At 46.0% G+C, this 23,912-nt stretch overlaps 2 protein-coding genes across 3 annotated transcripts in view; both read left to right on the forward strand.

Annotated features, from left to right (window-relative positions):
- Erich1 (glutamate-rich 1) overlaps positions 1-23,912 on the forward strand; it is a gene marked incomplete at its 5' end in the record, with an annotated part of 52,793,804 nt that overhangs the window by 67,576 nt on the left and 52,702,316 nt on the right.
- The window catches only part of Klhl2 (kelch-like family member 2), a 112,276-nt gene continuing 95,287 nt past the window's right edge, over positions 6,924-23,912 (forward strand). For 2 of the 3 annotated variants that reach the window (NM_001419565.1, XM_087587807.1), the window contains 2 exon segments: positions 6,924-7,244; positions 23,289-23,414. In NM_001419565.1, coding sequence (NP_001406494.1) covers positions 7,219-7,244; positions 23,289-23,414 — 152 coding nt within the window. In that variant the 5' untranslated portion in view covers positions 6,924-7,218. 3 annotated transcript variants of the gene reach the window in all.

Raw genomic sequence — 23,912 nt, forward strand, 5'->3', positions numbered from 1 at the left:
TGGTAGTGACCAGGAGCAGTGGGGATCCCAGGAGTTCTCTGCAGTGCCTCTCTAAATGAAGTGAAGATCAGCAAAGGCTCAAGAACAAGGAAGAGTTACACAGCTACGCAAGCAACCCATCAATGTCCATTGAATTCCATTTACACTGTCTCCAAACATCACGTGTCTTCCCATGGGACTTGCCTCAGCAAAACATCATGTGAGTCTGCATCACATGAAAAAAACCAGAAACTTCTACTTCATGTATTATTATGATTATGAGCATGTGCGTGCTACATATATGTGTAGAGGTCAGAGGACAATCTTTGGGATCAGTTATCATCTTCCACCTTGTTTGGGACGGGATCTCTTGCTGTTTGCACCTGTGTATAGCAAGGCTACCTGCTCTTTGAGATTCCAGTGACTCTCCTGTGTCTACTTTCCATCTACTTGTAGGTACACTTGGATTATAGATACTCCCTTGTATCCTGTCCTGCTTTATGTGGGTTCTAAGAGTCTGATCTCACGTCCTCACCCTTGCACAGCAAGCACATCCCCCACTGAGCTATCCCTAGCACTTCTCGTATCCTTTTATTTACTTTGCTTTATATGGGATTTAGTGTGTGTGTGTGTGTGTGTGTGTGTGTGTGTGTGTATGTGTGTGTGTGCGTGTGTGTGTTTGATTACAATGGGTTAAAGGTAGAACCCTCGCCCTACCCTTCATGTCATACCTAATGACATCCCCGGTCTACTCTTTGGTCATAGCATGATCACTGAAGAAGGCATTTTAAATGGCTGGCTGACCAAAACACATGGAAAGGTATTTTCTCCATACCTTTATTGTTTGTGGGAAGCATTGTTTATGTTCTTCCAAGAGTAAAGCAACACATAAAAGGAACTTGAGCCTGAGTTGGAATATATACGAAAAGAGGTAGAGGCTTTAATATCAATTCATTCATTCAGTAACACGTGTTGAATACATAATGCCTGCTTGAAATGCTTCTGGTCCCTAGGGAAAGGATTGTCATTAAATAGACAAAAATCTATGCCTTCATGTGGCTTGTATTCCAAAGGACAGCATAGACAGTAAATGAAATAAGTTATGCAAATAGTTTGTTGAATTTAATAAACTAGAATAGGCGCCTGGGAAGTGTAGGAGGTATGTTGAGGGGGCAGTAGTTGCAACTTAAAATAGAGTGTCCAGTACTTTCCCTTCTGGCATAGAAAAAAGTCAGTATCTTTAAGCATAATAGAATTAAGATTGGCTTGAATCAGTGTGCCTCAGAAAATATGACTAGAAATATTGTCTTTATGATTTAATTTTAGTTGGTTCTTAACAAAGACATCAAAATAGTGGCTCCTGTTGATTTTTAGTTCAGTGAAGAATAGCTCTTGTATACATGTGGTTTGGAATCAATCCGTCTCCAGCTGGATCATTACCGAGATCCAACAAGGAAAATGAAGAAATATAGATGCTTCAGGGATTGACTAACAACTTACCTTCCTACCTGGCATACTTCAGAAGTCACCAGCCCCAGACTGAGAACTGAGGATTTCTTGGCAAAGGATCCTTATGTGCAGGAAGAATTCTAAGACTTGGGCCAAACTCACATTTTGGGATTTCTGTGGAAATTCCAACATATCTTTTTAGGTTTCCATATGAACAATTCGAGGAAACAATAGAAACTTCAACAGAATTGCTCTCAAAAGGTTTGTGGTTCAAAAGGAATATGTTGTACAATAAAACAACCATTAATGAAAACAACATTTCAACTTTACGGTTGCTGCTTATAATGTGATTTAAATAATATAGAACTCATTAGCAAGTATCCTGGAGTAAACAGAAGAGGAAATTGAGATTTATTTAGTTACAAAGATGCCAATATGGTGCTAGGGATATGGCTCAGTCTGTAGACTGCTTACCTAGATGGTGCAAAAACCTGGGTTTGGCCAGTCATGCGAACTGGATATGGTGGCTATGGTGATCTGAATATGCTTGGCCCATGGGAAGTGGCACTATTAGGAGGTGTGGCCTTGTTGGGACAAGTATGGCTTTGTTAGAGGAAGCAGGTCATTGTGTAGACAGGCTTTGAGGTCTCCTAGTGTCCAAGCTTAGCCTAGTGTGGAAGAGAGTCTCCTCCTGGTTGCCTTGGGATCAAGATGTAGAACTCTCACATCCTTCTCCAGCACCATGTCTGCCTGCAGGCTACCATGCTTCTCGCCATGATGATAATGGCTGAACCTCTGAACCTGTAAGGCAGCCCCAATTAAATGCTTGCCTTTATAAGGGTTGCCTCGGTCACGGTGTCTGTTCACAGCAGTAGAAACCTAAACTAAGACAGTAGCACACACCTATAATCCCAACACTTGGGCAGCAGAAGTAGCAGGATCAGAAATTCAACCTTTTTCTTGGCTATATAATGAGGTTGAGGCTACATGAGACCCTGTTTCTATGTATCAATAAATCAATGTGTGTGTGTTTGTATGTGTGTGTGTATGTGTGTGTGAGTCTGTGTGTGTGACTGTGAGTGTGTGTGTATGTGTGTGTGAGTGTGTGTATGTGTGTGTATGTGTATGTGTGTGTATGTGTGTGTGAGTCTGTGTGTGTGACTGTGAGTGTGTGTGTATGTGTGTGTGAGTGTGTGTGTATGTGTGTGTGAGTGTGTGTGTATGTATGTGTGTGTATGTGTGAGTGTGTGTGTATGTGTGAGTGTGTGTATGTGTGTGTGAGTGTGTGTGTATGTGTGTGAGTGTGTGTGTGTATGTGTGTGTGAGTGTGTGTGTGTGTGTGTCTGTCAGTCTGTCTGTCTTAATACAAGGTTATTCTATGTACTGGAGTATCACCCCTTAATCATTCTGTTGACTGCTACCACCTCATTGCAAATGTTCTCTGGAATAGGAGAACACAGGCAGTCTGTAGACAGTGAGGGCTGGAGGGGAGAGGTGTGTTAATGCTAATGAGGAAAAAAGAGAATTGGAAGGAGGAGAATTTCTAAACAAACTGATTCAGAACCAGCTTGGGGTCTGCTCTCACATTCCACTGTAGGGGCAACCAGAAGCTGCAGGTGGGTGGGTGCTCCTGTATGCGGGCACACATATTCGTGATCTGAGATGCATGGCCACAAGCAATGGTACTTCGCAGAATTTTTCAAGAGTTTGGTCTTGCTTTCTCCTTCCTCCAGCACTGCTGACTGTGTAGAAAGTTATTTAGTTCTAGATAATTCTATAATGAGGCATTACATCACCAGACCTCATAAATAGATACTATGTAGCTATATACAAGTAAAAATAGATTAAGTCAATTTCTTTTCTTAAAAAGGCACAGAGAATGCTTACCTGATATAATTTAGTGTGAAACCTATTTTGGGCTACTTCCTGGAACAATTCAAACAGATTTTTCAATTAAACTTCACAGCAAATGATTTTCTTTCATTTCTCTGGGAACTTTTGACTTAGGGTAATGGGCAGGTGTGGCATACTGGAGGTGCAGTGGGTATCCTCAAAACATAAAAACAAGGAAACAAGCATTTATAGAGTAAACTGAACTTGCAGGTACAAAAGATATCTGGAAACGAGGGTTTTCTATTAGTCTGGAGCAGAAGAATCCCATTTGTAGTAAGGCTTACTACAAACCTTCATGTGTGATCAGGTTCCCTCGATGAACAACAAACTCTGGAGAATGTTTTGGAGTTTGTCATAAGATTCCATGTATAATAAGCCTCCAACCTGTAGTTATCCAAGCAAAAACTCAAGCTTGAAATTAGTGCACCTGGGAATGGTTGCACACACCTTCAATCCCAGCCAGCTCTTGGCGAGACAGAGGCAGGCAGATCTGAGTTCCAGGCCAGGATGCTCTCTACCTGTGGCGTTCCAAGCCATCCAGAGCTGCTTAGTGAAACTCCGTCTCGAAAAGAAAGGAAAAGAAAAGATAGTGCCACTATCTAAGCAATGCACTTTGGCTGACTGTAGGAGAGACACTAAGACTTTGCAAAAGATTTCCCCTTTCTTTAGCACCTCTTTGTCTTTATTTTAGAGAAGGGTCGGCTGGGGATTTAGCTCAGTGGTAGAGCGCTTACCTAGGAAGTGCAAGGCCCTGGGTTCGGTCCCCAGCTCCGGAAAAAAAGAATCAAAAAAAAAAAAAAAAAAAAAAAAAAGAGAAGGGTCTTTTTCTGATGCTCAAGATGTCCTCGAACTTCAGGAAGGAAATGACCCTTGTAGTTCAGCCTCCTGAAAGGGGGCCTGTGTCACCATAAACCTGTGTATCTTTTTAAGACAGACTTTCACACAGTCCAGCTTAGCTTTGAACGCAAAATTTAGCTGAGGATGACCTTGAACTCCTGATCTCCCCTACCTCTTCCTCCATAGTACTAGATGATAGGTGCCCCCTTTTCATCTCAGCGACTTTCCCAGCCCTGAGATTCTTGCTGTGACACCAAGTTTGTGCCTGCCACGTCTGGCCACTATTGAAACAGCTGGCTTCCATTCAGTTAAGTAATTCCTGACACGGATACTGCCAAGCCTTTGCTCACCTGCGTGTGCCATTCTCTCTGCAAGCGATCCATCCTGGCAATGTCACATTAATCTTAGATTCTAGTGTTTAGGGGCTGTTTTGTTTTACAAGTACAACAAATGGATGAACTTTTATATGGTTGGTCAACGGGGTGAGGATTCTTGAAGAAAAATCAGGGATCTGGAAATATGGCTCAACCATTAAGAATGTTTGCTATTCTTAGAGCAAGCTGGGGTTTGGTTCTTAGCATTCACAGTGGGTGGCTTACACATACGTGTAATTCCAGCTCCAGGTATTCCAGCCAACTCTTCTGACCTCTTTGGGCACCTGCATGCATGTGTGAGCATCATATTGGGGAAATAAATAAAAATAGGCATCCTTCCGGGTTTACTTCTGAAACCTACCAATGGAGTGGAGGTAAAAAAAAAATTAGACATTTAGAATATTAGCAGAAAATTGTGATGAATGAAGGTGAACCAGAGGGAGATATAACAGGAGCTGTCACTCAAAGTATGTGCTTAGCACATTGACACACCCTTAAGAAAGTATTATTACTATTATTATTATTATTATTATTATTAATATTATTATTTCAGTACTGGGATTCAATCCAGAGCTTTGAACACTCCAGGCGATATCACTGAGCTGCAGCCCCTATTTAATTTATTTCACCTTATGCTGAGACAGAGTCTCCCTAGGTTGCTGAAGCAGAGTTTTGAACTCACTCTGTCCCAGGCTTACCTTTAGCTAATGAGCTCAAATGTGCTTCACATCCGCCTTTTCATTTACTTTTTACTTTATAAAGCAGAAAGTTTTCTTATGGCTCAGACAGATCCAACACTAATATCAAGGAAATCAGTCATCATGCGGGCCCTCCGCATGGTAAATCAGTAATGCTCTCCGGATGCAGACATTAGCTCACGGCAAAGGCATTATTTTCTTTTATTAAAACAGGCCACCAGTGAGTATCCTTTCTTGGCTTCCAGAGTGCTGGGATTATGGGCACACTCCACCCCTCTTGGTACTATTTTATTTTTGTACTTATTGGCAGTGCGAGGAATGGGACCTTGCACTCCCCCAGGCAAGCGCTCTATCCCTAAGATGCATCTCACCCTCCTTTTAGTTTTAGTTTCTTCATGTTGGAGTGCCCCGGGATCATGTCTTGGTCTTCCTCTCCGTAACTACATTGCAGAGCTTATGTCAACTAGTCTCATGACTGTACATGCATACCATCTACGTGGGTCAACCTCCAAATTGAAGTTCATTCCGGACGCTACTTTTTCTGAAGCCTAATCCATCAGGAATTCTTACTGGGCATTTTATCATCTAGAATCTGACCACTTCCTTCAACGCCCCTGACTCCAGTGCAGCCATCTTTCTTTTTCGTTCTGGCTAGGCTAATCTTGACTGCTCCCTTCCCTCCCCAGTGTATCACTTATACAGCTCACAGGATCCATTTGGCCAGTAATGGTCTCACACTGCCTCAGCTACACAGGGAGTCTCAGGCCTCAGTGGGCACCAGCACCAGCTGGAGGACTCCTTAAGCCAGGAATCCCGGCTCTATCCCCAGCCTGCTCCCCAGACAGTAAGTTTGGGATGGAACTGGAGAATTCCCATCTCTATAAATTCCCAGGTGTTCCTTCCTCTAACAGGCATTGGTCCAGAATTCGGAACCCTCCTGCCTAGTCTCAAACATGACAAGGCGTCTTGCTGACAGGAATCTTCACCGATTTTTGCCTTAGCCCTGGGCATTCACCCATCTTGAGTTAGTGAAGGTTCATGTTAATTCATCTTCGTTTAACTGATACCCAAGAGGCCTTCCTGACCATTCCTCATCATATAGCACACCCCATCTCACTGAAATTTATTCATCTTCCCAGTGGGCATCCTGGGCTCATTGTCTCTCTTATCACGTTCAGAAGGGCAGCTTGCTAGGCTCAGCGACCCACGTCTGCTCAGTCACGTCCCCAAGCTCAGTCTAGCAGATGCTCATCTCAGTTGTCCACAGACCAGATTAGGACCCAGAAAAGACGCCCGCTAGCTTCGGGCTTGGGACCTTGGTCAGGCCGATCTATCTCTTCTTGCCTCGGTTTCCTCCTTTGGAAGGGCAACACTTGGTCTGCCCTCCCTTTCCCCCAATCCCCACTCCCCCGGGGGTGGTGAAGGCACTCCGACGCCAAGAGAAGGATGTGAATACACCGGTGAATCAGAGCAAGCCGCGCATAGGCGAGCACCCCTTCCGCGCGAGCCCTCCCCGCCTCCTATCTCCGAGCCTCGGTCCCGGGTCCCCCCCGCCCGCGCGCTCGCTCGCCCGCCCGCCGGCCGCCTCCTCCAGACGCCGCGGAGGAAGGGGCGGCGCCGAGGGAGGGGTCCCTCCGCCGCGGGAGGCCGCAGCGCCCGCCCGTCACGGCGCCGGCGCTGGCCGGGAGAACCCGGAAGTGGCCGAGCTGCGCGCTCGACCGCTCGCTCGCCCGCCCGTCCCGCCGCCGCCGCCGTCGCCCTGCACTCGGGGGAGCGCGGGAGCCGCGCCAGGCACACGAGCGCGCGGGGCCGACGGGCCATGGCCGCGGGGGCCGCCGCCGCAGGTGGTGGCGCGCGGTGAGGAGCGCTGCGCCCCCTCGGGGCGGATGGAACACGGCTGGGCGGGCGGACAGTGCCGGCGTCCGCGGCTGGTATGGTGCTGGCGGCGGCGGTCGGTGCCTGCGTTCTGAAGCCCGCGAGGAGCCACAATGGAGTCGCCGCCGCTGCCTCCCGCGTGAGTGAGCGGGCGCCCGGGCGCGCGGCGGAGGGCTGTACGGCTGCGGAGGGCGCGCGGCGCTGCGGAGGACACGCTGCGATCGCGGGGGGCGGCGGGCGAGGGGAGGCGCGGGGCGTGACGGGGCGCGGCGCCCGCAGTCCGGAGGGCGACCGCGGGACCGGACTCTGCCTAGCCGGCCAGGCGTGGGTAGGGGCTTCTCAGTCCCGGGGCGAATTGAACGTTCGGGATGGAGCTGTGCGTGGGGCATGGCGGGTGTGTGTGCGGGGAGGGGGTGGGTGGGCTACGATCGCCCTGTCGGTATCCCCCCGACCCCCCTAATGCACGGGCTGCTGCTGCCCATCTCGCCTACCCCTTTCTAGTGGGGGAGCGAGAGGATGCACAGGAAACTGGAAAGTACCAGACGCCTGGAGTCTAAAATGAATGCAATCTGAGGTTGCTTGCTTCTTGGAATTTCTAATAAAATTAATATCCAAGGAGCTTTTACATCACTCCAAATGAGCTGCGGCCGTTTTAGGGCATGTGATCGCCTACCTGGCACTGCAGAAAATCTTTTATCCAGAAATCAGAGCATCTCTCGTTCCCTTGGTACCCGGGGCACGTTGGTAGTGTTACCGACCTGTTAGGCACAGGTGTCTTTTTTCCTTGGTGCCCAAGTGCATTCAAGATCACCTGCAACAAAATTACTTTCTAGAAACAAGAGCTTAAGAAATCATGTGGAAGATGTTATTCGGTACAAGGTTTGAATTTTTTTTTTTAAGTGGCCTGTAAATCTTCAGGAGTTTGAACGTTTGGTGCTTCCCCTTCCCCCCACGCCACCTTCACGAGTTTAACCTCTATGAAGGAGTAAAGAGCCCTTTGGATCTGACTTTTTAAACCGCAGACAAACCTCTCCCCCCAAAAGGGTGAACCTTTTCATCCGATCTGATTCATAGAACCTTATCGGTTTTCAATGAGATTTGGCTAGCTAGGTTCACTCTATCACCGTTGCTCCTCACCCAGCCTCTTGTGGCTTCTTTGGCAGGATTACAGCTAAAATAAGGATATTTGGTTTGGACTGAACATTTCTTTTCTCTGTATTTTGTATTTTGAGTCCTCTTATGAGATCGAATGGAATGATAGAACCACAGTTTCTGTATGTGCATGACAGGATTTTGAGCTTGAGTGGAACAGGTCGTGGGGACCTGAAGAGTGGGTGAGTCTTGGCTTGCCCCTTCTGGGCAGATAGAAACGATAGAAAAAGCTTGCAGATGGTGGCAGCTTTGAGGCTGCGTGGTCTGCTCACACTCCCCAGAAGGTTGGGAAAGCCTTCTGAGCCCCCTGGGAAACATGTTGGTAGAGGGCTTCAGCAGCTTGAGTCTAGTGCCAACACAGGAGGTTTCTGACCAGCCTCAGGAACACTGATGGCAGAAGATACTCTGCATATAGATGACATGCTGTGTGTGATATAGGCTGGGTAAGTAAGTTACTTATGGTGAGCTTGCCCTCCCCACTTTTCTGTCGATTAAATGCAGTCTTTTTTCCCCCTCTGGGAGCAGACTGAACTGGAGAGAACAAGAGGACCTTACGATGAAGGTTTAAAAAAAAAATGGGTGTGGGAAAACAGGCCCTAGAGCAAGGAGGCATAGAAAATGGTTTAAATGGAAAAACTGAGTAGATGACCAGCTCTGTTCTCTGAGGCCGATACGTCACACGTATGATTCTGGAACTAGATGGAGGCTTGAGGTAGTGGAGGAAACCTGGAGTGCTGAGGTGGAGAATTGTGGAACGTCTTGTAGTCAAGTCGCTGGAGAGCTGCTAAGACCTCTTCGCTGTTTGCATGCATTTAATTAAAAACACAGACATTTAATTTGCATTAGGTAGATCCAAGACTCAAGCTCTCTTCTAGAGCTTGTTACCTTGCCGCTTAGGTTTCTGTAGAATAGACACGGATCTTGACTTCCTACCTTCTGGTTTCTTTGCCTCTGTTCCCTTTAACTCCCTTTTACCTTGGGTCATGCTGTCTGCTGTAAGAAATTGTAGGTGAGGTCTTTGGGAGGGGCTGTGCTAGGCTTCCTGGCCAGAGCTAGTCTAGGAGCACTCACTGGGAGCACTCAGCTCTTTATAAGCACTGAGTGTTAGCCTGAGCTTCAGCACAAAGAAAGATGTTTGACCTGGACTTAAAGGGCCTTAGATAATATGATTGGAAGCAGACTCAGAATTCTTTGTGTGTCTGTGGAGTAATTCATTCAGTGTGCAAATTCTTGGATGCCTGTCTCTGCCTGGCACTTTTCACAATGCTTGTCTGGGCTTCTGTTTTAAGAGTCAAGGCTACATTGTTCTCTGGTCCCACCCTTCTCCCCTTAGGCTGTCTTGGAGGGGTGTTAGGCATCTCTGCCTAGACTAGTAGTTCCTCATTTAGATTTCTTTTCTGCTCTGCCTCCAACTTTTTCTTGTCCTCTGAGAGGTCTCGTTGGTCGCTCACTGGACGGCACATTTCCAGGTGTCTTTTTGCATACCTGAGTATAAATGGCTTTAGGTTCTGTTTCATTAGGAGGTCTAGGTTATATTAAGACCACAGGACATTTATTTACCCCTGGTCAGATCTGAAAGATGTGCAACCAAGAAAATTAGGTATCAATGAATGAGTCAGGGAATTTGAGGTAGTAAGAGGGCTGTGCAAACAGAATGAGGGTTAAACAGCCTTGACCTCTGGGGTACTTTTCATAGTTTAACCTTTACAGTTGTTTGCATAAAGGAGTTTCCTAATTATTAAGCTAACCAAAGCCTGTGAAGTTCAGGTAGTGTGAATCCCTCTGACAACCCTTTTGGAACAGTTTTCTTAGCTCTCGATTGCTTCCTGTTCCTTCCCCCAAGCTGTCTTACTCCTGGCCTTGCCATCTTGCTTTTTGTCCATTCAGCCGAGTATACTTGCCTTAGGTGCAGCCTTATCTGTTTCCAGTGGGCGATTCTGCATCACTGGAGATCCCTGTCATCGGAAGTGTACCAGCACAGCCAGACAACTTGTTAGCCATGCTCTAAGGGCACGTAGCCCACCATAGATGGGTTGAATCAGAGCCAAGGTTTCAGGTCTTTGGATTTCTTTGATCTGTTTAAAAGAAAAAGTGAAATCCAGAGTAGAGTTGGCAAGTTTCTGGTTTTGCCAAGTAAAGAAGTGTCTGTTGAGGAGTAATTAGCCAGTGTTATCACTTATCAGAGGCTATTGTAATACTGTTCTCAAATAGAAGGAACATCTTGAAGGGATGGTACTTTAGTAGTATAAATGTAACTTTGTGAAAACTTGTTTCATTACCTTCATTTTGTCACAGAAACAAAGTAATTTGTGGAAACTTGATGGTGTGTAGTGCATGCAGCTGGAGATTCAGTATGGTGAATTGTCATATTGCGGTTTAGCCGCTCACCGCTTGTATGCCCACCTTTTATAAAGCTCATTGGAGTACGTTCTTGTTTTCACTTCACTAGTCCTAGATATTGAAGCAGAGTAACTATCATTTCTTTAAGCATTTTTTTGTTAAGTCTTTATTTTATGTGCAGTGTGTGTGTGTGCGCGCGCGCGCGCGCGTGTGTGCTTACGTGTCCACATGTGCACATGGGGAGGTCATAGGACAACTTTCAGGAGTTGGTTCTCTCCTTTCACAACGTGGGCCCCAGGGCTTGAACCTAGGCAGGTGCTTTTGCCTTCTGAACCATTTCAGTGGCTCCGTTCAGATTTTTTATTCACATTTGTTGAATATCTACTGTGGCTAAATTTGGGGGATTTCTCAGAATACAGAACAAAATCTTTCATCTCACGGCTAAAACTGATAGTAACCAGACATAAACTTGTTGGACATGACAGAGAGTCGTGGGGGGGGGGGGAAGAGACATATATAATGTTGGACAGGATGGAGAAGTGTGTGGGGGAGGAGGGGGAGAGGGAGATGGAGCCAGAGACGGAGACGGAGACGGAGGGAGATCATTCAGATAACCCTGGAGATGTCCTTAATGAGGTAACCTGAACAGAAGCCAGAGGGAGGACGGCTATTGAAGGTGTGGGGAAGAGCAAGCCTGAAAGCGCTGAGACAGCCTTGCTTGGTTTTGCACAGGAGGTAACATCGTCCCAGGCATGTGGACTTGGCGTGCTATGTAGTGCACCTTCCTACATGTTGGATGGTTGACATCTGCTCACATATTCTGACTAGATCCCTTCACAGATTCTGCTCACACATTCTGACTAGATCCCTTCATAGATTCTGCTCACCTGTTCTGACTAGATCCCTTCACAGATTCTGCTCACCTGTTCTGACTAGATCCCTTCACAGATTCTGCTCACCTGTTCTGACTAGATCCCTTCACAGATTCTGCTCACCTGTTCTGACTAGATCCCTTCACAGATTCTGCTCACCTGTTCTGACTAGATCCCTTCACAGATTCTGCTCACCTGTTCTGACTAGATCCCTTCACAGATTCTGCTCACCTGTTCTGACTAGATCCCTTCACAGATTCTGCTCACCTGTTCTGACTAGATCCCTTCACAGATTCTGCTCACCTGTTCTGACTAGATCCCTTCACAGATTCTGCTCACCTGTTCTGACTAGATCCCTTCACAGATTCTGCTCACCTGTTCTGACTAGATCCCTTCACAGATTCTGCTCACCTGTTCTGACTAGATCCCTTCACAGATTCTGTCTCGAGCAACAGCCTTTGCTTTTTGTGACACCCCTTGTTTTGGCCTCCTTTGGTTTTTCAGTTGCCGAATGTAATTTACATAATTTCATACTTACTTAATCTACTCTGCGGTCTTACCCCACAGGCCTCCTATTATGATCTCCTTGGCTGAGGAAGTGCAAGTTAAATTGCTTTCCCAAGCTTTTACGGATCTGAAAAATCCGGTATTCTATCTGGTCCCTCGGGTGGATCACTTCATTTTTCCCTTTTGGAGACAGGATGTTTCTAGGTAGACCAGATTGGCCTGGAGCTCCGATCTCCTGCCTCAGCTTCCTGAGTGTCCGGATCATAGGACTGCACAATCAAAGCTTTGCTTTGTGATTTCTGCAACTCACAGGCAATATTTGCCCCTCCCAGAAGTGGGTCTTGACCTTATCTGTATTCCCATCTGTATCTTTTTGTTCATTATTTTTTAAGACAGGTGTCTCACTCTGTAGCCCAGGTTGGCATCAGTCTTGAAGTGTAGCCCAGGGTAGCCTTCAGTGTGCAAGAATACTTTTGCCTTAGCCTCTGGAACATGGAGACATCTGTGTCTTAAGTCAACACATCTGTGCTTAAAGGCTCTGGAATCTTGGGCCTCTGGTGGAGTTTCTTAGCTCCTGTGTAAAACTCATATTTCTAAGGATAGCTTTGTAGCCTATTCTCAAACTGGCTTCCCCTGTAACTTTTCTAGGGAGGAATGGAGTAACCATCCTTTGGTTCCTGCCCCCGAGAACACTCACAGTCTGTGACTCTTTTTCCTTGTCCCCCACACCTTGTCCGTCGGCAGGAGCTGGGGAGCCTTGGTGTCCAGAGTTCATCACTTCAAACCTGGAAGTTTTCTGTCACCTCCCCTCAAGTTCTGCGTTTGTTCTTCACCTTTTAGTCCACCTGCCAGTTTAACCTCTCAGCATTCCAGAAGCACGGGACATGGGTAACCAAAGCCACATACCCGGTCAGGAAGCTGTGGCTTGCCGTCATTTTGATTTGAAGTCCGTGGCCATGTGCTTTAGCCTCTGCAGCTCAACTTTTCCCTAACTTTCCATGCCATCAGAAGCCAAGGTGATACCTATCGCTCACACGCCTGTCTCTGCTTAAAATGATTTAGAGCCCTTGCAGGGTCCAGGTGAGCCCCATGTCCTTGACGGTTTGATTGATTTATTATCTATTTAATTCTTGACTTCATTTCCTTCTGGATCATCGTTCGCTTCCTGTGGAATGTCCAGTCTTGCCTGTGTATACTGACTGACTCGTACCGTTGCTTGGCACTTGGCTTTGCCTTCTCTGTTAGATTTGAAGCTAGAGCAGGGTTGGCCCTCTTACCTTGCTTTCCTTCAGGTGTGCACTGGCATTTGGGCAGCAGTTATCTGTTTGATTTACTCACAGCGGTGATTATCTTTACACCTCGTCTTCACGTTGAGTGTTGCAATTAAAGGCAAGGGAGTGAATACAAGCAAATGGCTGGATTCCATTTTGTTCCTAACATCAGCATCCTTGTTTATGCCTGCATCCATATGGTATTTAATGCCTAGGCTGATCCGTGAGACAAGTGGATGAGTGGTAGTTCCCTCTCGTTGATTCAGGGTCACCTGTTTAGTGCTTGGCACAGACAGGACTTCCACTTGGTCCTCCCTGATTCCTGTCTCTTGAGTGGTCCCTCCCTAGCTCCCCATACCTCCATGAAGGTGATAGACAATTTAGCCCATCTTCTGAACTGCCAGGTTAGGTTGCCAATTCGAAGAGATGACCATTGTAGAAAAAGTAGCAAAGAAAAAAAAATCAAAAAAGCCAGGAGCAATAACAGACACGGAAATGTTTGAAATGGCTCATTACCCTAAACCCCTTTTCTTCACTTTATATCATCTCATGAAAATGTTTCTCTGATCTTGCTTTGTTAATTGTTTATGAGATATTCTTTAAAAGATTGATCTTGCATAAGACATGCTCTTTCCCCATCCCTTTCCTGGTAATAGTCACTGTCAGGGACAAAAAGTGCCTGATTGTGCAGTGTTTGTCATGTAGGTGGGAGGGAAAGAGGAGCGAGCTGGGTTGAACTGAAGTGTAGCTTTTTACAGCACCATTGTTCTACTATCAGAGAGCAATTATGCTCCAACTTCCATCAGCCTCTCAACCTCAGACATCCCATCCACCTCCCCCTGCCAGCACCTCCCCCCACAACCAAGGCCCAGGCTGAAGAGATGTCTCCCCTCTGTCCTCCAGTAGGCTCTGGGCTCTGGTTTTTTAACTCCTATTCTTTAATAAAGTTGAGCATGCCTGTCTTTTCTAGATGTTTCCTTTCCAGCTCTGAATCAGAGCCGTGCCTTTTAACAATAAGAACAGCAACAACCGCACACACACACACACACACACACACACACCATAGACACACAAACCATAGACACACACACATCATAGGCACTTACACATACACACATACACACACACACACAAATATACAGACATGCACATACACACAGACACACACAGACACATTCACACACATATACACACACACACAGACACACACATACACATACACACCATAGACACGCAAACCATAGACACACACACATCATAGGCACTTACACATACACACATACACACACACATACAAATATACAGACATGCACACACACACAGACACATTCACACACATATACATACACACAGACACATACACACACACACACACACACACACACACACACACACACACACACGAGTATGAGACATGAGATGTTATGCCACACACAGGATAGGAGTTTAATCTCACAAGGTCCCCTAAACTCAGTTCTAAGGACCTACACAGTGAAGATACAATCTTTCTTTCTGCTGGGGTGGGACTCTCAGAGCCTCAGAGCCTCACATGTCCTAAGCCATATATACCACCTCTGTATATATCCGCAACCTAGTCCAAACTCTGGGTATAATAGGGCAGACATTCTCAGTTTTTTTTTTTTTTAAAGCCATATTTATTTGGTGACTACTGATAAGTTTATTGATTACAGTTTGTGCACTGATACAACTAAAGTCCAAGTAAAGCTTAAATTCCATACACTTGTAGAGAAATATCCCTTAGAACATTGCAGCAACTTCGTCTATAACCTTAGCATGAACTAAATGTTCACTGAGGAAGCCTATTGCACTCTCAGCCTCTCAGTGGTGTGCTGATTACTGGGGGATGCCATGAAGGTGGGGGTGGGGCGTTCTGAGAGAATTTTGTTGGGAAGCTTTATTATAGCGTGGTGTGATAAATGTTTGTGAAGACAGTCGTTGGGTTCTAGTCCGTATTTCCAATATCTGGTCTTGCTTTAAGTGGATTGTTGCTAATAACTTGCCAAGCTTCTGAAAGTATGCTTGGCAGGGAAGGCAGCGAGAGCACAGGAGAAATATTACAAAGTACTGGGGAAACTTCAGAGCGGTACAGCACGGATGGTGACTTTGAAAACAACAGCTGCTGACGTGAACTTGGCAGAAGTTTGTGAGTAATGGTGGGTGACTCATGGCAAGCCGGGGAGTCTTGCAGCTTTTGAGGTGAGCAGGCAGAGGGTAGAGCAGAGCTGGTGGCCACCCAGGGGCCGACTATTTACATCCTAAATGTGACAGTGTCTTTGGTCCCCTTTTGCAGCCTTAGCCTTCCCATGGTGTGTAGCACCAGAACACACTAACGTTGTGAACAACCCAGACTCTAAAGTGCTTGTTCTCAGTCTGGGATGATCGGCCTGGGGTGGGAGGGTAAGTGGGTGGTAAGGCGGGTTACATCACCTGTTAGTGTTGTTGTTCAAAATCATACATGGCTGCTTTCCCCACTTCCCCCCAGAGACACCATTGTTCCCACATACATCTATCTGGAAAGGTTTTGCCTGACTCCTTAAGGAGGAAGATGGATCTGCATGGTTTGAGAAACTGATTGGGTTTTTCTTTGTGTGTGTGTGTGTCTGTGTCTGTGTCTGTGTCTGTGTCTGTCTGTCTGTCTGTCTGCTTGTGTGAAGATCAGCAGTTGACTTGTGGGAGTTGGTTCTATCTGCCCACCCTGTGAATCCTAGGAATCAAACACAGAACATCAGAGTCAGGCTTGGTTACCTTACCTGCATCAGAGCCATCTCCATGGTCTTCCATGAGACAGGGTCTGTGTTGGGAACTGGGGCTCGGTGGTTCCATTCTGCTAGTGTTGTCTGCACAGCAAACTCCAGAAATTCTTTCCTTGGCTCCCCAGTGCTAAGATTACAGGTGTGCTTGAATTTGCCCTGCTTTTTATGTGGGCACTAGGGAATCAAATTCAGCTCCCCGTGTGTCTGCAGCATGGACTTTACCCTCTGATCCATCTCTCCAGACCTGGATTGGATTTTTCTGTTAACTTTTGTGTATATGAGTGTGCTATATATGTGGGTAGTCATGACTCTGGGCATGAGCATGCAATCTTACACCAGAGGAGGATGCAGGTGTCCTGCTCTGTGTTAGTTTCCTTTCTGTTGTGATAAAGCCCATGACCAAAGACAAGTCGTGGAGGAATGCTGCTTGCTAGACGGCTCTAGCTCTCTCTGATAATCTGCTCAGGCCCTACCAGCTTAGGGGTGGTACCATCAACAGTGGAGTAGACTGTCCCATAAACGAGAAGCAAGACGGCTTTCATGGGCATGCTCACAGGCCAGGCTCAGGGGAGCCCCTCAAATGAGGGTCCTGCTTTTAGGTGACTCTAGTTTGTGTCAAATTGACAATGAACAGTCAACCATACAAACCCGGTCGCTCTTCTGCTTGCTTTGAGACAGCATCTTTCTCTGAGCTTAGAGCTACACTGGTCACTAGCAAGTCCCAGTGATGGCTCCCTGTCTCTGGGTCCCCACAGTGCTGGAATCCATGGCTCCCTGCCTCTCTCGGGTCCCCGAAATGCTGGGATCTATGGCTCCCTTTCTCTCTCTGGTCCCCATAGTGTGGGATCCATGGCTCCCTTTCTCTCTCTGGTCCCCAGAGTGTGGGATCCATGGCTCCCCGTCTCTCTCTGGTCTCCACCGTGCTGGGATCCGGGGCATGTGAATAGTCCTCCTGGCTTTTCATGTGGGTTCCAAGATCTAAACTCAGATTCTTGTGCTTACACAACTTGTAACCTCTGAGCCATCTCTCCAGCCCTTTCTTCATATTTCTATTCCCCATGGCTTAAAACAAACCCAGAAACCACTGTTCCTAATCAAATAACACGGAAGAGGTTATCTGTACCATCTGCGTTGGTGGCGTGCTTTTAACCCTTTGCCTGGTTTTGAAATCTTGACTCTTTGAGAAGTCTCCAGGTCAGAGTATTTTCCTGGGGTCTGAGAATACAGTTAATGTTACAAGGCAGGGTGGCAAGATCACCTCAGTGACAAAGCTAGCCTGGGAGTATGCGGATGGAGGTTAGGCATGCGGGTAAGGCCTGAGGAGGGTCCCCTATGCAGCCTAGTTAAACTGTATTCTGGAATTTTAACTTTAAGATAGGCAGTTGCTGCTGGGGTGGATGCTGGTGACTCATGCCTTTAATCCCAGCAGAGGCAGTTGGATCTGTGAGTTTGAGGATAGCCTGGCCTGGGGATCAAGTTCTAGGACAGCCAGGGCTACACACAGAGAACTCTTTCTCAAAAAAACCCAAACCAAACCAACCCCCACCCCCAAACAAAACAAAACAACAAGACAACCAACCAATCAAACAAACGAACAACCCCTCCCCTCAAAAAATGAAAAGAAAGGAAAGAAATGGTAGCTCTTTAGCTGCAGTTTTTGATAACAATAGGCACCTGTTAGATAAGAATGGTTGGGAGTGTAGAGTTGTGGAGAGAAAGGTAAAGGAACTTTGAAAATGTGTCTCCTATTAATACTCCCAAGCAGAAGTGCCCAGCGTACCTGGAGGAGGCTGTGTCCTGTTTGTTGCTCCATTCTGCTAGTGACCAGGACATCTAACACAAAGACATGTAGGAAAGGAGGGCTTGTGGGAAGGACCTTAGTAGTTGAATAGCCTGTACACCAGGGCTGTGTTCAGAAGTGGCTCTCAGTACGAAGAACACTTAAGGAACACAGTGCTACTTCTTCCTCATTCTTTTATGTCTTTGAGGAAACAACCTGGAAGCTAAGAATCGCTTTAAAAAAGTGCCACTACTGTGTGCCTTGATTATGTGTGGCAGCCTTCATATTCATCCTGTGAAGCCAGGAGTTTCTTTCTCTTCTGAGATCATTCTTTTGAGACAGGGCTGTGCAGTGTTGTTAAGGGTAGCCTTGAACTTGGGATCTTCCTCAGTTTACAGAAATGCTGGGGTGACAGGTGCGTTACTACTACACCCACTCTTAAATAAGTTTCTTTATTTCATGGCTGTTTTGCCTACATGCATGTATGTGCACAGGCCAGAAGAGTTAAGTCTCCTGAGGCAGGTGGCTGTGAGCTACCATGTCAGTGCTGGGAGCCAGCAAATACTCTTAACTGCTGTTTGCCTGCCTGCCTGCCTGCCTGCCTGCCTGCCTGCCTGTCTGTCTGTCTGTCTATCATCTTATCTATCATCTATCATCTACCTATATCTATCTACCTATCATCTATCTATCATCTTATCTATCATCTATCTATGTATCTATCTACCTATCATCTATCTATGTATCTATGTATCTATGTATCTATCATCTATCTATCTATCTATCTATCTATCTATCTATCTATCTATCTATCATCTATCTATCATCTATCATCTATCTATCTATCTATCTATCTATCTATCTATCTATCTATCTATCTATGTTGAAGATGGTATGTACTTACCACATTACTGAACATGTATAGTCAGAGGACAGGAAGAGGGAATTGATGCTCTCTTCCCACTATGTGGGTCCCTGGGGTTGAAGTTAGGTTGTTTAGCTTAGGGACCAGGGCATTCACCCACTCAGGCATCTCATGGGCTCCCGATTGCTTATGCAGGTATAAAGCTCTTGACTGTTAAATAACCCAGTTCTTTTTAGAACAGAGTCTGTTTACTTCTGTTCTGGACATCGAACACTCTCCTGTGATGATTTCACTAATGTCCTCTTATCATATTTTCTACTTCTGAAGCCTGATTGGACTATATCGGTGCGTATATGCTGTATATGTAGTAGTTCTGTATTGCATGGCTAGAGAAGGGGGTTGCCTGTGTTCCATGGACTTTCTTTCTGTTGGAGTCCTGCTGTTTCCTGTGCTGTGAGATTCTGTTGTCCTGCTTCTCTCCAGTCCTCTCCCTGCCTACCTTTTAGACTGACTAGGTTATCTCCCTTTTTAACATTTGTGCACATGTGTTTGAGGGCCACAGGTTGATATTGTATACTTCCGTCTACAGGTGTCCATCCTAGTTTTTGAGACAGGGTCTTTTCACAAGACTGGGAGCGTGCTTGTGGGCTGGAAGGCTGTCAGCCAGCTCTGGGGATCTTCCATCTGCACTCCCATTGCCTGGTTCTTACGTGGGTGCTGGAAATCTCAATCTAGGTCTTCTGCTTGTGCAACAGGCACTTTTCCATCCCCACAGCTTCCTAACGCCCTTTTTAAAAAAAAAAAAAAAGATTTCTTTGATGTTTTGCCAGCATGTATGTCTGCACTGCACTCATGGTTGGTGCCCACAGAAGCCAGAAGAGGGTGGAGGATTGCCTGGAACTGGAGGTACAGAAAGGGTTAGGAGCTGCCATGTGGGTGCTTGGGAATTGAACTCAGGTTGCCTGGATGGGTGGCTAGTGCTCTTTAACCACGGACCCATTTCTCCAGCCTCAGGACTCGTTCTTAAATCATTGTTTACTCTCTCTTCGATAGCTAATGGAGTGTGCCTCTTCTTATCTCTGCCAGCAGTGGAATTTGCCTCTGGGGGCCGTGCCCTGTGTTCACCCAGTTGTTCAGCCTTAAGAAACAAATCTACAGGGGAAGTAGGGTTTAGCTCCAGCTTTGGTCAACTTTCTGATAAGGAGTCACTTGCTGCACTGGTGCTGCTCAGGGTCTGCGGAAACAGTAAATTACACTGAATTCTCTGGGTTTCTTTACCATTGACAATCTGCGTCTTGGCCTCATATTCTGCCGTGTAGCTAGTCTGCTTTTTGGCTCTGTTCATCTAACTCGTGATTCTCAGAATTCTGTCACCATCTAAATAATAATAATTAGTGTGTGTGTGTGTGTGTGTGTGTGTGTGTGTGTGTGCGCGCGCGCGCGCGCATGTGCATGTACAACTTTTGGAATTGGTTCTTTCTTTCTACCATGTGGGTCCTGGGGGTAAATTTTGGATTGTCAGACTTGGCAAATGTCTCTGCTTGTTCAACCATCTCACTAGCCTGCTGGTTAGATTTTTCATTTTCAACTCTAGGCTATCTTGGTATTTTTCTCCCGACTTTTGCATCCCCACATCAGTACCAACCTGTGTGTAAATGGTCTTCCTATACCCCAAACTAGCTCTACCCATATGCCCTTGTCTTTCTGTTGATGGAAACTCAATCCTTCTCCCTGCTCAGACTTTGTTTCACATACACATTCGTTTTGTCAACAAATCTTATCACCCCCTCTTTGAGCGCAGCAAAAGCCTCCCTTGTAATGCTTTCCATCCGTGCTTCTCCACCTTTCTAATGCTGTGACACTTTAATACAGTTCCCCGTGTTGTGACCTCACCCATAAAATTAATGGGTTGCCACTTCATAATTGAAACTTTGCTACTGTTATGAATTGTAACATAAATATCTGATACACAGGATATCTGATATTTGACCCCCGTGAAAAGGTCATTGGAACCCCCCCCACACACACACACACAAAGGGGTCAAGACCCACAGTTTGAGAGCCACTGCCTTGAGGCCACTGCCATACCCAACCCCTGTAGACTTCTGCCCTAGTTTGCTTCCTGTTGCTCTGGTAAACAAAAAAACAAAACAACCCACTCTGACACAAAACAGCTTAGGGGAGGGTTATTTCACTTTACATCTCCAGATAGCCATTTGTCTCTGAGAATGTCAGGGCAGGGACTCAAGGCAGAAGCCTGGAGCAGAAGCCGTGGAGGAGCAGCTGGCTCTCTGGTTCCTTCCATATGTACAGCCCTAGCCCACCTGCCCGGGACGGTGGCACCACTTAGAATGGGCTTTTTCTTCCACATCAGTACCAGAGTCAGGCCACTCTGAGTTAGTTTCTCCGTTTGAGGTCCCTTGGGAGGTTCTAGGTTGTGTCAAGTTGACAGTGAAACGTAATCTGTCGAGGTGTCTTCGCCTGGCCCTAGGTGGCCTTTGTTACTTCTCAGCCCCCGTTTACTCTGGCTATGGGGCTGGGTGGGCACCACAGCCTATGCCTGCCCCTGGCTCTGCCTGTGCCTTCCCCTGGACCCTCGTCTCACCGTCTAGGCTTTGTGCGGATCTCAGGTTCCACTTACTGTCCTTGATCACTCCTTTTAATCCTGCAAACACCCCTTCATTGCCATGATCCTACCCTCCGGCTTTCTCCCTGCCTCATCTTGACTTTCCTGCAGCAGGGTTTCTGTAACATGCTACCGTCACAGTGTTTTATTACTTATTAGTGTGTCCGCAGCGTCACAATAGTGACTTATTGTGTCCGCTCCCCACAGACCGCAGAGTCTTTCCTTTATTCATGCTTTACCAGTACACTTAAAAGAGTTGGTTAGCGGAATGAGTGCGTCATACAGTGTTGTGTTTTTTCCATTTTGTTTGTTTTTTACAAAGGAACCGCCCTCTTAGAAGCGGATGGAGCACGAGAGAAGAGTCCCGTGAGGGCTCTTGCTACTGTTTTTCATATCACACATACAAGTGTGCTTCTCAGGAGACTTACTGTGCTGCCTTGATTTTCGAACATTGATTTATTTTATCTTTACGTGTATTAGTGTTCACTTACGTGTGTGTGTGCGCGTGTGCGCGCGTGCGCGTGTGTGCACCATGTATATGCCTGGTGTCTAGGGAGGGTGACGGAAGAGGGTGTCAGAGCCTCTGGAATTGAAGTCACAGATGTCGGAGAAACCGGTATATGTGTTCTGAACCCAGGCCCTCTGCATGAACGTGTGATCTTAAGCTCTGACCTGTCTCTCCAGCCCATTTCTTTGACCCCAATTTTTTTGAAGTATAATTTATATTCTGTAAAATACGTGTAATTCAAGGATTTCTAGTAAATGCCCTGAGTTATGTGTATATCACTTTGAAAATTTCCTTTTCGTCCATTGAGTTTGCAGTTCTTAGCTTTCATACCACATTCCTAATTTTGACAATATTTTCACCTCCACCTCTCAAAAGAACAGTCACATACAAAGTCTCGTGTCCTTAAACATCATAAATATAGGAACTGGGGAGTTCGCTCAGCAGCTGAGTTGCTGCTCTTGGAGAGGACTGGAGTTGGGTTTCCAGTCCCCACCCTGGTGCTGCCAACTCCCTGTAACTCTAGCTGGAGAAGAGCCAGTACCCTCTCCTTGCTCCCACGGAAAACCTCCCAACACACAGATGCACATTCATATCCATAAAAAATACCAAAGCTTTTCTAAAAAGAGAAATGATCATCTGAACATGAGCTTAACTGCTTTGATGTAAGACGTGGTAGAGAGCATAGTCAGGTTGGCTGTGCCTTGATACTTACTGTGTCCCTCATCTCCCCACCTCAGTCTCTTCATCTGTGAAATGGACTAATTATGGTAATTAGCTTACAGAGTAGTTGTGACGATTATAAATAATGAGAGCATACTATTATGCACAGAAGCTGCCCTGTGTTGAGAAATTTAGTTAATACGATTAATCTCTTTCTATCGTAGGCCCAAAAAAAACCATGGGCTAAGTGTCTTTGCAAAGAGAGCACGTTTAAATCAGATTCTGTATCTGAAGTTTGCTTGAAGTCCAACCCTGTTCTTAGTTTGTAAACAATCTCTCTCTCTCTCTCTCTCTCTCTCTCTCTCTCTCTCTCTCTCTGTCTCTCTCTCTGTCTCTCTCTCCCTCCCTCCCTCCCTCCCTCTCTCTTTCCATGTAATATATATATCACATGTATGCACATGTATGACTGTAGTTTGATTGTAAAAGCAAGTTGATTTCTGACATTTTGCAGCATCTTTATTTAGAGAGCTCTATTAAGCCATTTTCCCTGAATTTTTCATGTTTATATTTGACACGTCTTTGACACCAGGGAGATAATTACCCACTTTTTTTTTTTTTTTTTTTTTTTTTTTTTTTTTTGTAGAAACCATAGTGACCGTAGGAAAGCACTCTGAATTGTGTCTTACTCTCGCTTGAGGACAGCCGCCTTCTAAATGAGCAGGGGTGGGTGGCAGGCATTCAATTTGTGTCTCAGAGCTTTGACAAGCCGGAACTGAATTATCCTTTAATGAGATCTCTGTCTTCTCTTTTTGTTCTTTTCTCTGCGTACAGATGCACAAAGCAGGGTCATCAGAAGCCCCTCGATTCAAAAGATGAGAATCCTGAGAAACACTGCCCATTGACGGTGAACCCTTGGCACATGAAGAAAGCCTTTAAAGTCATGAACGAACTAAGAAGGTAACGTCACTCTAATTCATATGCACCCATTAGCCATTAGTCTTCCTTTTATTTCTCTTTGTCTGTAGAACCCCCGCTCCCCATTGTTGCTGTATACAGGGAGCAGCAAAAGCTTTTCTGCAAGGTTTTTAGGAGAAGCAAGGTGATCATAAGTGCAGGTGATGGAGGGCTCCTCTGTCCAATAGTGTCTAGTCATGCAGGGCGAGTATGAGTTCAGGCTTTCTCAAAGTATGCACTGGCTTTCCAAGGAAAAGAGTTCATTTCTTTTTCTTGTCTTTTCTTTTTTGTTTTAGTTCCTTTGAGATAAGGTCTTGTGTGTTCCAGGTTGAGGATGACCTTGAACGCCTGACCCTCCCTTTCCTGTCCAAATGCTGAGTGACAGGCGTGTTCTACCACTGTGCTCCTGCTTATAAAATATGCTTTTAATCTTTAACATACAGATTGTGTGTTAAACATATCAGATATTCTGCTTATCCACTTGCTCATTCCTGGTGTATA

The sequence above is a fragment of the Rattus norvegicus genome, chromosome 16 (genome assembly GCF_021556685.1).
Source record: "Rattus norvegicus strain SHRSP/BbbUtx chromosome 16, alternate assembly SHRSP_T2T, whole genome shotgun sequence".
In the NCBI taxonomy this organism is placed as follows: Eukaryota; Metazoa; Chordata; class Mammalia; order Rodentia; family Muridae; genus Rattus; species Rattus norvegicus.